This window comes from Somniosus microcephalus, chromosome 9 (assembly GCF_052327205.1).
Source record: "Somniosus microcephalus isolate GS21.2 chromosome 9, FLI_Smic_1.0, whole genome shotgun sequence".
NCBI classification, from domain to species: Eukaryota; Metazoa; Chordata; class Chondrichthyes; order Squaliformes; family Somniosidae; genus Somniosus; species Somniosus microcephalus.
The window spans coordinates 152,383,384-152,399,835 of record NC_140995.1 but is presented as its reverse complement, the minus strand read 5'-3'; the positions used below and the strand labels follow the sequence as shown (position 1 = coordinate 152,399,835).

Sequence of the window (16,452 nt, the reverse complement as noted above, 5' to 3'; positions counted from 1 at the left end):
CACAGCAACTAACCTGTCCCATATCTTAAAGGAATAAAACTGTAAAAGTGCATTGTATTTTGCAATGTATTTTACCTTTTCAATACAGTAAAGACATGATAACGTGATTGACAATATCATTCTGCTGTTGACTAAACTACCAATTTTAAAATTTTACCTTAATTTTAACTAAAAAAAAACCGAAGAGAACACCGAAGAAAGTTGTGCTACACAGCATCTGCTACAGTGCAGATCTGCTGTGGATAGCACCCATGTTGTGTCACTATCAACTACACCTCCAACTGAAGGCAATAATATTTTACTAAACTAGGAGCGGCTGCAGTAGTAAACAAAGGTATTTACTTTAGTGACCTTAACAATCAGCAATTCAAATCCAAGCAGAAGAACGTCACTCACTTTTGAGCTTCTCTGGTGGAACCTGTTGCAAGCTTTCACTCATAGCAAGCAAGAGAACGAGCCACACGGTGAACACAATGTCTTTCATTTCTTTCTCCTGGTGTCAATGGGGCTCAGAAATTCTCAATCTGAAAGAGAGACGAACAATGACTGCATTGCAAAAGTAAGTTTAGTAAACAGTGAGATCCAAATTAAACTGGATAGAGAGCAAAATGGATATAATTTTGCATACTTCAATGACTTGTCACTTAAAGAAGTATTTTTCTGTGCACATAAACAACCATTTTTAATATTTTGTGTTATTAAATCTTAATATCATAATGATGGCAGAGCAGACAAGAGGCTGATTCACATTTCTATTTGAGGCCACAACCACAATTAGTTTATTAATTGCACATTTTGAGCTAAAGACAAACAAAACTGTGCTCTGGTGATAGAGAGAAGGGGAATCTGTTTTCTGGCAGGGTTTGTGCTGGTGGTAGGGAGGAAATATGGTACCTTTTGGTTATCCTGCATTCTTTTCTAGTGAAGAATATGTGGGCTGTTTCATAATAGCGGTCCATCCATTCCATCCCCAGTAATTTAGTAGGGATGTGTTGGGCTGCCTTGTGATTCTGAGGCCTCATTCTTTAGTGTGATCCCATGCTAGAACCATGAGCATTTTGAGCTGTATTAGTACTTGGATATTTGGGCTAGTATTTTCTTTTATGAATATCCATTTTTTCAGCTTTGAACCTGATTTGGGAATCTAAACGTTAATGAAAATGCAGTTCTCAGTTTTCGACACTGCCGGTCATTTCAAGAATTTGTCAGAACATTTAGACAGTGGGAAAATTAACATAGAAACATAGAAGATAGGAGCAGGAGTAGCCCATTCGGCCCCTCGAGCCTGCTCCGCCATTTAATGAGATCATGGATGATCATCCAAATTTAGTACCCTGTCCCTGCTTTCTCCCAATATCCCTTGATCCCTTTAGCCTTAAGAAATATATCTAACTCCTTCTTGAATATATTTAATGGATTGGCCTCAACTGCCTTCTGTGGTAGAGAATTCCACAGGTTCACCACTCTCTGGGTGAAGAAATTCCTCCTCATCTCTGTCCTAAATGGCTTACCCCTTATCTTTAGACTGTGACCCCTGGTTCTGGAGTCCCCTGTCATCGGGAACATCCTTCCTGCATCTAGTCTGTCTAGTCCTGTTAGAATTTTATACGTTTCAATGAGATCCCCTCTCATTCTTCTAAACTCCAGCGAGTATAAGCCCAATCGACCCAATCTCTCCTCATACGTCATTCCTGCCATCCCAGCTACCAGTCTGGTGCTGGTGAATCTTCGCTGCACTCCCTCCATGGCAAGAACATCCTTCCTCAGATAAGGCAACCAAAACTGCACACAATACTCAAGGTAGGTGTGGTCTCACCAAGGCCCTGTACAACTGCAGCAAGACATCCTTGTTCCTGTACTCGAATCCTCTCGCTACGAAGGCCAACATACCATTTGCCTTCTTAACTGCCTGCTGCACCTGCATGCTTACCTTCAGCGACTGGTGCACAAGGACACCCAGGTCTCGTTGCACTTCCCCTTCTCCCAATCTATTGCCATTCAGATAATAATCTGCCTTCCTGTTTTTGCCACCAAAGTGGATAACCTCGCATTTATCCACATTATACTGCATCTGCCATGCATCTGCCCAATCACCCAACCTGTCCAACTCATACTGGAGTTTCTCGGCATCCTCCTCACAGCACACGCCCACCCAGCTTTGTGTCGTCTGCAAACTTGGAGATATTACATCTAGTTCCCTCGTCTAGATCATTAATATATATTGTGAATAGCTGGGGTCCTAGCACCGATCCCTGCGGTACCCCACTAGTCAATGCCTGCCACTCGGAAAAAGACCCGTTTATTCCAACTCTTTGCTTCCTGTCTGCCAACCAGTTCTCTATCCAAGTCAGTACCTTGCCCCCAATCCCATGTGCCTTAACTTTACATGCTAATCTCTTATGCGGGACCTTATCGAAAGCCTTCTGAAAGTCCAAATACACTGGTTCTCCCTTACCTATTCTACCAGTTACATCCTCAAAAAACAGGGAGGAATGAGGAGAAATATTGACTATCTTCATGGGCGGGAGGGGGAGGGGGTGATCCTTGCCTACGCTACCTTTGCAAATGATGTCAGAGAAGGCGGTTGGGGATCACAATTCGGTGGAATTCCCACCAGTTCCGCCTCTGGTGCCCCCAAAGGGGGCTGTACACCTGCCTATTATATATACTACCCACAGGACATGAGAACATAGCAACAGATGCAAGAGGAGATGGTTCACTTTAAAAAATCTGCAAGGTAAGACTGCCCAAATGTACCAATGATCAGGTAAATGTCCAAATATGCACATAGCATGAGCTGCAGCTTAGTTATCACTGTGTATTTGCTCCTTGAAGTCATAACATGTCAAGAGCTCTGGCTTTGGTTGCCCTACCTTTCCCCCTTATGGTAATGTACCTCGACTGTACCCAAACCATCTCCTCTTTAAAGGCAGGCCATTGTTCGATTACAGTTTTGCCTGCCAATCTTTGATTCGAATTTTCCCGGGCCAGATCCATTCTCAACCCACTGAAATTGGCCTTCCTCTAATTAAGTATTTTTTTACTCTAGACTACTCCCTGTCCTTTTCCATAGCTAATCTAAACCTTATGATACTGTGATCACTGTTCCCTAAATGTTCGCCTACTGACACTTGCTCTACTTGACCCACCTCATTCCCCAGAACCAGATCCAGCAATGCCTCTTTCCTCATTGGGCTGGAAACGTATTGATCCAGAAAGTTCTCCTGAACACACTTAAGAAATTCTTCCCCCTCTCTGCCCTTTACACTATTATTATCCCAGTCTATATTAGGATAGTCGAAGTCCCCATTATCACTACTCTATAGTTCTTGCACTTCTCTGCGATTTCCCTGCAAATTTGCTCCTCTATATCCTTCCCACTAGTTGGTAGCCTACAGAATACACCTAGTAGTGTAATGGTACCTCTATTGTTTCTTAACTCTAACCAAATAGATTCTGTCCTTGACCCCTCCAGGACATCCTCAGCCTCCAGCACTGTAATATTCTCCTTAATCAATACTGCCACCCCACCTCCTTTCTTTCCTTCCCTATCTTTCCTGAGCACCTTATATCCAGGAATATTTAGTACCCAATCCTGCCCTTTTTTGAGCCAGGTCTCCGTTATCGCCACAACATCATATTCCCATGTGGCTATTTGCGCCTGCAGCTCACCAATCTTATTTACCACACTTTGTGCGTTCACACATGTGCACTGTAAACCTATCTTAGACCTTCTTGTATTCTCTCTTAGTCTGACCCCACCTAATATCGTACTATTTCTTACTCTAGTGCTATCTGTCTCTCCCAATCCTTTGTGCACCTTGTTTCTCCTTTCTAATGCTACATCCTGGTGCCCTTCCCCCTGCCAAATTAGTTTAAACCCTCCCCAACAGCACTAGCAAACCCTCTGTGAGGACATTGGTCCCGGCTCTGTTGAGATACAACCCGTCTGGCCTGTACAAGTCCCACCTCCCCCAAAACTGGTCCCAATGTCCCAGGAATCTAAAGCCCTCCCTCCTGCACTGTCTCTCCAGCCATGCATTCATCTGCTCTATCCTCCTATTTCTATACTCACTAGCTTGTGGCACCGGGAGTAATCCGGAGATTACTACCTCTAAGGTCCTGCTTTTTAATGTCTTTGCTAGCTCCCTAAAATTTGCCTGCATGACCTCATCCCTCTTTCTACCTATGTCGTTGATACCGATAAGGACCACGACCTCCGACTGTTCACCCTCCCCCCCTCAGAATGTTCTGCAGCCGTTCAGTGACATCCTTGACCCTGGCCCCAGGGAGGCAACATACCATCCTGGAATCACGTCTGCGGCCGCAGAAACGCCTGTCTGTTCCCCTATCGAATCTCCTATCTCTATTGCTTTCCCGATCTTCCTCCTCCCCCCATGTACAGCTGAGCCACCCGTGGTGCCATGGACTTGGCTCTGGCTGTACTCCCAGAGGAACCATTGCTCCTACCAGTACTGGTTGGAGAACGAGATGCACTCAGGGGACTCCTGGTCCTCCTTGTCTGTCTGGCGGTCACCCATTCCCTCTCTGCCTGCACACTCTTACGCTGCGGGGTGACCACCTCCTGAAATGTGCTATCCACGTAGCTCTCAACCTCGCGGATGCACCGCAGTGACACCAGCTGCTGCTCAAGCTCCGAAACCCGGAGCTCGAGCTCTTCCAGCTGATGACACTTCCTGCACATGTGGTTGTCCAGGACACGGGAAGTGTCTTGGCGTTCCCACATGGCACAAGATGTGCATTCCACGAACTGAGGTGCCCTGCCATGCCTCTACTTAATAGACTATTAAATAACTTAACAGAAATATACTTAAGACTCATGTAGATGAGAAAGAAAAGGTTTTTCTAACTGCAGTGAATTGGGAACTCAGTAAACTGTACTGCTCAGATTATAAGGCTCAGCAGCATGGTCAACGCATTACATGGCTCTCCAACTGGTGGCTTAAGAATTATTTATTGTGACAGATGAGAATGAGGAACCATAGCCAAAATGTGTTCACCACTTTCTTTCTAGAAGTTCATGTGTACTGCAGTGCCAAGTCTCTCAAGGCCAGTTGCGCCAATTTGTAAATATTTAATACATTCCAGTGACAGAACTGTTATTGCAATCATTTTGAAAATATCCTATCTTTCTTCCTGTTTACTGATAAAATGGACAATTTGTTATTTTGCAAACCAGCAGACTGTATGTGTTGGGTAGATAACAACAAAATGTAACTATTTATTTATACATGAAACAGAACTAATAAAATACTCCATATAATGTAACAGATCCAATACATTATTGTACAACTTTAACAGATCCTATAGAGCTCTGTATACATTGAAACAGGCCCAACAAAGCACTGTATGTACTGTCATTTTAGATACCAATGTCCATAAGCATTAAAGTTTCCCTTTTAATAACCACCAGAGTCAAATGCACTAAAATGACAAAACACTTAAAGGGACAGGGGAACAGAGCCGGCACATGGGATTAGGACCACTGCTCACATGGAGGATAAACACCAACACAGACTGGCTGGGCCGAATGGCCTGTTTCTGTGTTCTCATTTCTATGTAATACTTATTTACAATATCAACAACTTGCATTTATATAGTACCTTTAATGCAGGGAAAGGTCCCAAGGTGCTTCACAGGAGCACAATCAGACAAGAATTGACACCGATCCAAAGGATGGGTGACTAAAAGCTTGCGCATAGAGATAAGTTTTAAGGAGGGTCTTAAAAGAGAGGTGGAGAGACAGAGTGGTTTAGGGATGGAAATCTGGAATATAGGGCCTAGATGGCTAAAGGCATGGCCGCTAATGGTGGGTTGAAGAAGTGGGAGATGTACAAGACTCTAGAGTTAGAGGAATGCAGCATTCATGGAGGGTGTAGACCTGGAGGAGGCTACAGAGATAGGGAGGGGCAAGGTCATGGAGGGATTTGAATATAAGGATGAGAATTTTAAAGTTAAGGCATTGTTGGATCAGGAGACAAAGTAGGTCAGCGAGTACATGGGTGATAGGTGAGCGCGCCTTGGTGCGAGTTAGGATACGGGCACCGGAATTTTGGATGAGCTCAAGTTTAGGGAGGTTGGGAGGCTGACCACGAGAGCATTGGAATAGTTGACTCTTAAGATAACAAAAGCATGGATGAGGGTGTCAGCAGCAGATAAGCTCAGGCAGAGGTGGAGACAGGAGATAATACGGAGGTGGAAGTCGGGGGTCTTTGTGATGGAGAGGATATGGGGTCGGAAGCTCAGCTCAGGGTCAAATAGAGCGGGATGTCGGACAAGCAGTCTAATAACGCAGAGGCAGTGGAGGAGTCAAGAGAGTTGGTGGTGAGGTAGAGCTGGTTGTCGTCAACGTATATGTGGAACCTAATGACATGTCTTCAGATGATATCGCTGAGGAACAGCATGTAGATGAGAAATAGGAGGGGGCCAAGGATAGATCATCTTTGGACTTCAGAGGTAACAGTACGGGAATGAGAAGAGAAGCCATTGCAGGAGATTCCTTGAACTCTGGAGTCTCCCACTCCTTCAACCCAACTGGATATGCAAGAGTGGAACCAGGCAAGGGCAGACCCACTCAGCTGGACAACAGAGGAGAGGCATTGGAGGAAGATAGTGTGATCAACTGAACCAAAAACTACAGAGTGGTCGAGAAGGATGAGGAGGGATTGTGCAACATGGACTTAACAACTCTCTGCATACAAAAATGTCTCATCTCCCCTCTGGTTCTTTTGCTAATTACCATAAATCTGTATCCTCTGGTTACTGACCCCCCTGCCCGATCAATAGCCTTCAAGATTTTGAACACCTCTATTAAATCTTCCCTTAACCTTCTCTGCTCGAAGGAGAACAACCCCAGCTTCTCTAGTTGCTACACATAACTGAAGTCCCTCATCCCTGGTACCCTTCTAGTAAATCTCCTCTGTATCCTATTCAAGACCTTGACACCCTTCCTAAAGTGTGGTGCCCAGAATTGGCCAAAATAGTCCAGTCTAACCAGTGATTTATAAAGGTTTAGCATAACTTCCTTGCTTTTGTACTCTACACCTCTATTTATAAAGCCCAGGGTCCTGCTTACTTTTTTTTTTAAAACAGCCATATCAGCTTGTCCTGCCACCTTCAAAGATTTGTGTATGTAAACCCCCAGGTCTCTCTGTTCCTGCAACCCCTTTAAAATTGTACCATTATCTTTGCATTCCAGGATGATCCTGGCGTAGTCAGCAGTTTAGGCCGAGCAGGGCCCAATAATGCATGATGTGGTCCTGCTAGATCTGGTGATGAAAGGCTAAACCAGTTGTGCACCATATACGTTCAGGTCCTCGACCGCTGGACTTAGTGGAGCAAAGATGGGGGCCATACCAGGGAGAACGACCAGGGTGGGACAGAGTAAAGGTTTTACTGGGGATATGGACAACAAAGGCAGAGGTGACGCTGTGATTGAACAGATCCATAGCTGCAGAAGTATCATGGCAAACGAAGGGCCAAAGGCTAGATTGTGAGGAGTTTGAAAGTGACTTGGGGGAAGAGTTTTTTCCCAGGGTGGACACAGAAGGAAGTGGGGTTGGAAGGAGGAAAGGGGACTTGAGTGGTGAGGAATACAAGGAAGTGATCAAAGATGGCTTTGTCTGTGACTGAGACTATGGGAATAGAGAAACCACGTAAGATAGCATGGTTGAGGGGCTGGCCGTGAATATGTGTAGGGGAGCTTATGTAGAGGTCGATGTTAAGGGAGGACAGGAGGGCAGTGAACTCAGGAGGAGCGAGGGCAAGGTGAGTTGAGATGGAGGTTGAAATCACCAAGAATGAGAAATCGCTCAGTGCAGAGGCTGTGGGAGGAGAGGAGTGAGGATATCTCAGTGAGAAACATGGTGTGGGGCTTGGGTGGGTGGTAGCGAACGAGGATTTTAAAGGAGAGGAGGGAGAGATGCTCAAAAGAGAAGGTGCCAGAGGAAATGGGGGGCAGACCAAGGTGAGATGAACAGAAGAGCCATTTGCCCAACTTGCATCGGTCTAGGGTTCCAAGGGTATTTTAGTCATTAATATAATGCATATGAATGATTCAATTCACATCATGTGCTAGTCAAATATTCTGAACAGTCTCGGTTACAATTCTCAGGCACCAAATAAATGAATGCTGCTTACATATTTGGTCAAGGCAGATTCCGGTTACAGGTTGGGGTGGTGAAAGGGAAGCAGCATTTATGTGCCTTAAATGTAGCAAGAGTGCCCAAACTTAGTGTGGAATAAATGGAACTTTGGTAATGATTTGTAGAAGTAAACTGATTGTATCAGGCCTGCATATATGGATTTGACTATTTTGTTTCGGTTAATATGTATTAACTAATCAGTTGAGAAACCTTCACTCAAAAGGTTAAAATTACCATTACAGGAAACCCTTTGGAATCCTCACATCAAAGGAACAGTTTAACTCTGAGCCATTCAAGAAACAGTTAAAATCTGTGATTGAGGGAACCAGAGGTTTGTATGGAAGGGTGAGCTAGGTGGACTGAATGGTCTTTCTCAGATTTGGTTCTTCATGAGAGGTAAATGATTATTTAAAGAGGATAGAATAGCTAAGGAGAATTCTTTTAAATTTAAAGTACTCTAAGTTCTTATGGAGGAAAAATTATAAATTTGTTGTGTATGTACCTTTAAGGGAAGAACTGGTTTTAGACTGCAGTACCGGCAGTGACCACCCCTGTATAAAAGGCCCTAGCAGGCTTCTGTATTTCAGTCTGACGTTACCCACCTGTTCAGTAAAGTACCTGTTAAACTGTTCTCCCGAAGTCCGTGTATTATTGAGGCGTGGACTTTACAGTGGCGACGAGTAAGTTCGAACTCACCTGCAGTGTGGCATCGTCTCACGGGGATCTCACCCTGAGAGGAGGTTTCTTGGAGGTCGTAGTCTGAGCAACGGGCGTCGACCGCGGGCAACCGCCCAAAGAATTCATCGGCGTTCGGAGAATTGCGGGAGAGGCTGTGGAGAGCTATGCTTGGCTCCCCAGTTAAGGTGTTCCAGCAAATCGTGCTGGTAGCAGGTAGTGCGCTGATCTTTCCAGACTGCGGCGGGCTCAAGCTCGATCGAGCGGCTCTACAAAACGGGCCGCGCAGCGTCGCCGGGGAAAGAAAACAAGAGAGAGGGTGGAGCGCACAGGGCGCGGTCGGTGCTCAAGAACCGGGCAGCGGAGAGAAAATAAACGGGGGGAAGGAAAGCGAGACGCGCCGAAGCCGTGGGTCACCGCCATTACCCTGTAGAACGCTAGGAGCAGCGTGGCAACAAGGGGAAGAAGCAAAAGCGTGGGAGGCGCCATTTTATCCCGTTGGGGAAGAAGCAAAAGCGCGGGAGGCGCCATTTTATTCCATTGGGGAAGAAGCAAAAGCGCGGGAGGCGCCATTTTAAATCACCCAAGATGCCGAAAAGTGGCAGTATCACTGCTTTCGACAACGAGGTAGAAGACTGGACCACGTATGTGGAAAGAATTGAAGTGTACTGCAAGGCAAATGAGGTGGCCGATGGAAAGAGGGCGTCGGTATTATTGAATTTGATGGGTGCGAGTACGTACGGCCTATTGCGGAATTTAATTACCCCAGCTAAATCAATGGAGAAAAGTTTTCAGGAGATTGTTAATATCTTACAGGAACACCTAAGCCCTACACCACTGCTGATAACAGAAAGATTCAAGTTCCATAAAAGAAACCAGCACAAAGATGAGAGCAATGCTGACTTACGGAACTACGCAAGTTATCGAAGCACTGCCAGTTCGGAGCAGGACTGGCAGACACCTTACGGGATAAGTTTGTCTGCGGGCTCCAGAGTGAAGGAACCCAGAAACGACTACTTTCGAAAAAGGACCTGACGCTAGAACAGGCTTTCAGCGTGGCAGTATCCTACGAAGCAGCAGCACGGGGAGCTGCGGAAATACAACAGAAACCACAAGAATACAGCGCTAACGAAATGGCGTATGGAGCAGAAAAGTGCTATCGCTGCGGCAGAACAACCCATGAGCAGAAGGACTGCTGGTTTAAGGACAAAGTATGCAGGCAATGCGGAAAAATGGGACATATAGCAAGAGTCTGCAGGTCGGGAAAGAAAACCAGCACGACAAGAACTACTAAAGAACAGTACAGGAAAGTAAAGAAGCTGACAGACAGTAGTTCGGAAGATCAGGAGAGTGATAAGGACTCCGGGAGCAGGAGACTAAGTTGTCTAAAGTTACACAACGTGATCGCAAAGGAGGATCACCAAACCATTTGGGTCACCCTCACGATAGCAGGGTCCCCAGTAAAGATGGAATTGGACACAGGATCAGCCCTAACTGTCATGAATCGACGAGACGATGAGCGGCTATTCTCACACATACCCTTAAAGGACACGTCCATTGTATTGAAGACATACACGGGGCAAAAGGTTTACCCCAGAGGAAAAATAAGGGTGCCAGTTAAATATAACGGCAAGGAAACGCAGAAACTATATATGTATATACTACGAGATGGAGGACCACCATTATTGGGACGTGAATGGATCCAAAAAATACAATTGGATTGGCATTCCATTCAGGCGCTAACTGTGACTGACAAAAAGGATGATGATGTCGCACCTGGACGTCTGTCACAAATTCTATCTGACGCGGAAGAGGTGTTCCAACAAGGACTTGGGACTCTAAAAGGAGTAAAGGCAACCATAAAGATTGAAGATAACGCAAACCCAAAATTTTTTAAGGCCAGACTGGTACCTTACGCGATCCGTCCAGCCGCTAAAGCTGAACTGGAGAGTCTGGAACGTTCGGGTGTGCTGTCCAAGGTGAAGTGGAGTGAGTGGGCCACAACCATCGTTCCTGTAATGAAGAAAGCATTGAGCAGCACGCCTGGGGAGCCGAAGAAGGTTCGCATCTGTGGGGACTTCAAGGTGACTGTGAACCCAGTCCTGCACAGTACAATATCCACTTCCGCGGATAGAAGATATTTTCGCCTCACTATCTGGAGGGAAACGTTTTACAAAGATTGATCTGGCCCAAGCGTATCTACAAATGGAGGTGGAAGAAGCATCTAGAAAATACCTCACGATAAACACTCACAAAGGCCTTTACCAGTGCAATCGACTGGTATTCGGGGTAGCATCAGCCCCGGCTATTTGGCAGAGGGCGATGGAACAAGTCCTGCAAGGGATTCCGGGGACCCAGTGTTATTTGGACGACAACCTGGTTACGGGCGAAAATGACAGTGAACACCTTGCCAACCTGGAGCAGGTGCTCACGAGATTACAGGAATATGGGCTACGAGCCAACCGCCCCAAATGCAAGTTCTTCAGGAGACAAATCTCGTATTGTGGCCACATGATTGATGAGGAAGGGTAGCATAAGTCGCCGGACAAGATTGAGGCTGTAGTCAAGGCTCCAGCACTGGAAAATGTGTCACAACTGAGGTCGTTCCTCGGGTTGGTGAACTACTACCATAAGTTCTTGCCGAATTTATCTACAATTCTGCACCCACTGAATGCCCTGCTGCAAACTGGAGTAACATGGAAATGGAGTGATGAGTGTAAGCGTGCCTTTCAGGAATGTAAATGCCTAATCACTTCAAAAGAAGTATTGGCCCACTACAACCCAACACTACCGATTCGGTTGGCATGTGATGCGTCACCGTACGGCATTGGAGCGGTGCTGTCACACAAATTCCTTGACGGTTCAGAGAGGCCAATAGCCTTTGCATCGCGCTCGCTAACCTCAGCCGAGCGTAACTACGCCCAGATTGACAGGGAGGCCCTCAGCCTGGTGTGGGGTGTGAAGAAGTTCAATCAATAGCTGCACGGGCAGAAATTCACCCTACTGACTGATCATCAGCTGGATAATTTCTTGTTTGCTTACCGAAATGCGACACATGCAGTAACCAACCAAGCTCCAGCCGTACTGTTTTTCAACCGAAGGCTAAGATGTCGCCTGGATTTGCTCAAACCAAACATAAGACGAGATGTTGAGGATAAGCAGTTCCAGCACATAAACGAGAAGCCAACCAGGAGCTTCAAGATAGGGCAACCAGTCTTGGCCCGCGACTACCGAACAGAAAAATGGCAGCCAGGAACGATATGCACACAGCAGGGACCACTAATGTACACAGTGGACGTTGGAGAGAGCATCGTGAGACGCTATGCTGACCAGATTCTAGAGTCACAGGAACAAGCCAAACCTATGCCACGAGCATGTGCACCTGGTAATGAGCCCGAAGTACAGATTGTGTCTACCTCAGAAGCAGTGATGTTGGAAGCTGACGAACCAACCAATGACAATGAGCCAGAATCGACTCCACCGCAAGAACAGGATACTCGAGAAAGGCGCTATCCAGTCAGGATCAGGAAGCCTCCTCAAAGACTGAACTAATAAATGATTATTTCAGTTGATGTATATAGTACCGAGAAAATTGTAATTGTAATTAGTTATTATTTAGTTGTTAAATGAATGTTATGTACTGTTCATCTAAAAGGGGAGGAATTGTTGTGTATGTACCTTTAAGGGAAGAACCGGTTTTAGACTGCAGTACTGGCAGTGACCACCCCTGTATAAAAGGCCCTAGCAGGCTTCTGTATTTCAGTCTGACGTTACCCTCCTGTTCAGTAAAGTACCTGTTAAACTGTTCTACCGAAGTCCGTGTATTATTGAGGCGCGGACTTTACAAAATTCATCTAAATTATTTATCCCTCCACCAACATAACAAAAAACAGATTATCTGGGCATTATCACATTGCTGTTTGTGGGACCTTGCTGTGCGCAAATTGGCTGCTGCGTTTCCCACATTACAACAGTGACTCCACTTCAAATAGTACTTCATTGGCTGTAAAGCGTTTTGAGACATCCGGTGGTCGTGAAAGGCACTATATAAATGCAAGTCTTTCTTTTTTCTTTTTCAAATGCATTTTTCTTTTGAAGATGTCAATTTTCCTGCCAGCTGGAGATTCTCAGATGTCCCTCCATGCTATGTGGCTCCTGTGATGAGTGACTCAACTGCTACAATGGGAAGGCATGACTTCAAACCAGTCTGAGACCCTTTTGGGCCTACCGATCCCTGGAACCACGTTATAGGTTGGGAATGCAAATTTCTTGGAAAAACATGAAATGCATTTAAAACTGACCTAGAGGTCATACTGGAAGGAGAGAAAAATAACTAATTTTAAACAAAGGAACTAAAACACTTCAGATACTACTAAGATGACTATCCCATACATATGAAAGATAAGATAGATGACATTGCTAAAACCACTTTTTGAAATTGTTTCTGGAAATGTAACAATACAATACAAATGTAGTGTAAAATATAACAAAAGCAGTCACGAGGCCACAGCCCAGGCTTTAATGGACAATTAACACAGATATATTAATGAGGACATATTAGTTGTCTCTTCTGTTTCCAAGTTTTGTAAGGTGCATGCAGCTGTGTTTCTGAGGCTCACTCTCTGCTGTCCGTGAATTACCTCAGGAAACTATCTTCCATTCCAACATTTGACATTGACAACCATTTTAAAGGTCAACGGACAGTTAACTACCCTTATGCTGTCTGGGTTTCTGATCATATTGGGCTGGAGCCAAAGTGCCAATACATCTTTTGTCACTTCTTGATCCCTGATAAATTACAAAGAGATCTAGCCACGACAGCCTGTCAGGTGAAAGGAAACTCCTTGCATCATTCTGTGGTTTTCTAAGCATTGCTGCAAATTTCTGGTGCTTGATCCAATAAAACTGGCCCTATGCAGAGATTCAAGTTGAAACATTAATGTGTGCTCTGCTGTAAAATGTTATGCATTCTTTTGCTAGTACTGTAGCTATATTGGTGTAGAATATGAATGTGCATGACTTGGGTTGTAGCAAAAAAACCATAACCAGCCAGTGGAACTTTATGGACATTTAGATTGACACGATAAGCATTTGCCCTCTAATATCACATTTAATAGAAAACAATAGATATTTTGCATTCACTGTCTGAACAAATGTGACTCCTTTAGTGATTTTTAATTTAATTTAGTTTTTCTGATCCTCATTATGAAGAATGTCAATGCTGAGGAATGCAGAATTTATTTTTAAATTTGCAGCCAGTGTCAGCATCATGCACCCCCACATCAAATGCAGCATTGGATAAATAAAGACCTTAATTCTGCCCCAAAAAGGTGCTCCAAAGCTGCCCAAATCCAGAGAATTAATGTCTGTGCAGCTGAAAATATACAACTGTAATTCATGTATATTTTTACTTCCCCATTTTAAAATTATTGAGCTCCCTGCACATTTCACGCTATTCACAACCCAGGGTGAAATAGAGGGTAGGAATGATCCATTCCTCAGACCTGACGTCCTTTATCTTGAAACCCTTACCAGGCCTCTGTCAATGTAATTGCAACTTATTAGGTGGGATTGTTCTTGACACACACCTTGATGTTCTGTTCCTCCATGTGGGTGAAACACCATGCCTCCTGTCATGAATCTTATCATGACTCATGAAGTAACACTGGGCGGCCAGCTGGTGGCGCCGTCCAAGGAGTATAATTACTCGGGCATGGGCCCAGCTTGCTCAGGATGTTTCTGTAACCAGGAACTAGTGATGTAACTAGAAAATCTCATGGTTTTGAAACAGTTGATTCAAGCCTTGTTTTATACTCAAACCAAGTGCTCAGTAGTCTTTTTACATCATCCCATTGTGTCAGCTGTGGCTCAATGGCAGCACTCTCTCGCCTCTGAGTTAGAAAGTTGTGGGTTCACGCCCCACTCGAGACTTGAGCACATAATCTAAGCTGACACTCCTGTGCTGTTCTGAGGGAGTGCTGCACTGTCGGAGGTGCCGTCTTTCAGATGAGACATTAAACCGAGGATCCGTCTGCCCTCTCAGGTGGATCCCACTATTTTGAAGATGGGCATGGGGTTTCTGCCCAGTGTCATGACCATCCCTCAACCAACATCACCAAAATAATGATTATCTGATCATTATCACACTGCTGTTTGTGAGACCATGCTGTGTGCAATATGGCTGGCGTGTTTCCTACATTACAACAGTGACTACACTTCAAAAAAAAAGTACTTCATTGGCTGTAAAGCACTTTGGGATGTTCTGAGGTTGTGAAAGATGCTGTATAAATGCAAGCCTTTCTTTTCACTCAGCAACTCTCCTGGATGATTTGGCTGAAATGAAGAATTTGTCCCTGTGGAAAAGAATACGAACCGACTTTCTACCCCTCCACAGCGCAACATTAACCTTTGACACCACCCGCAGCCACCATCGATTTAACAAACACAGCTATAAATCCTAATACAAGCAGATCTTTACTAAACCCCATTTAGTTCCAGATATAGTTGGTCTTGTTGATTCAGTACAAAGACATCTGAAAGGCATCAAGGGCTGCTTCCCAATCAGCTACGCATAACGGGATCAACTGTATTCTATAACCTCTACGTTCTGTTACACCTCAAAGCAGCTATGTCAGAATTAAAATTACTATTTGTTTTAGTTGTCTAATGCCTGAATAATGTGTTACTACAGATCTACTTAAAAATTAATTTTAGCACTCATATTACTCTGCGCCCTTGTGAGGCTATCATTTTATAGACAGGTGTCTGAACAGCCAGGTGATCCCAGTTCGCACTTAGTACCATCACAACTAATTGTTTTGGTTAAAAAGTTATAAATTATAAAATTGGAAAGTTAAAGTAATAGTATTTCTTTTAAAAACCAATCAAACCATACAACTACACCAATATATAAACCAGCGAATGATCTTTCTCTTTAAAGAACTTTCAAAAAAATATGTTTATACCACGGTGGTTAATTATGTTTTCCTATTTAGGTTTGTATTGATTGGCTTCATGAAATAAAGTAGTGTAAAAAAATTAAGTTAAAGAATATAACCTCCTTGAGGCTGTTTCGCCCTCCAGAGGGTACTCTAAAAGCAAATTAAAGTTTACTTTTCAAAATTTATTTTATATTATATGTGCATTAGCTCATCTCTAACCGAGCTGGTCCCACCTCTCTTCAGATCAGTTGTGGTGACAAAACATAAAAATCAGCCTATCTTGTCTCTCACTGTCTTAAAGCCCTCCCTCTGAGATGCAGTTAGACTGCAGCAGGCCGGGAACAAGTAGCTGCAGTCTGGCTGTCTGCCAACACCAAAAGCATTGACCCTGACAAATTCTACCATCCATAACAATAGCAAGCAAAGAACACCAGCCTCTAAAAGAAATGGTGTGCTATTATCATGTTTTAGTCACATTGCTAAAAAAAGCATTATTCTATTAGTAATCACAATATAAAAAAAGCTAATTTTGAGCTTAAAACCCATAAACTCCTTGTTTATTTATTTAACTCTGTGATTTTCTCTGTTTTGCTCCTCTTCCCAAGTCTGGGCAAGATTCAGATCAGATTCAGATTAGATTTATTTGCCATATGTAACAAGTACAATGAAAT

The 16,452-nt window shown here is 44.2% G+C and overlaps 1 protein-coding gene across 2 annotated transcripts in view; it reads right to left on the bottom strand.

Moving 5' to 3' along the window:
• clu (clusterin) overlaps nucleotides 1–16,452 on the bottom strand; it is a 41,597-nt gene that overhangs the window by 23,554 nt on the left and 1,591 nt on the right. For both annotated transcript variants that reach the window (XM_085997399.1, XM_085997400.1), the window contains exon 2: nucleotides 397–524. In XM_085997399.1, the coding sequence (XP_085853525.1) occupies nucleotides 397–484 (88 nt within the window). In that variant the 5' untranslated portion in view covers nucleotides 485–524. The remainder of the gene's footprint in view (nucleotides 1–396; nucleotides 525–16,452) is intronic.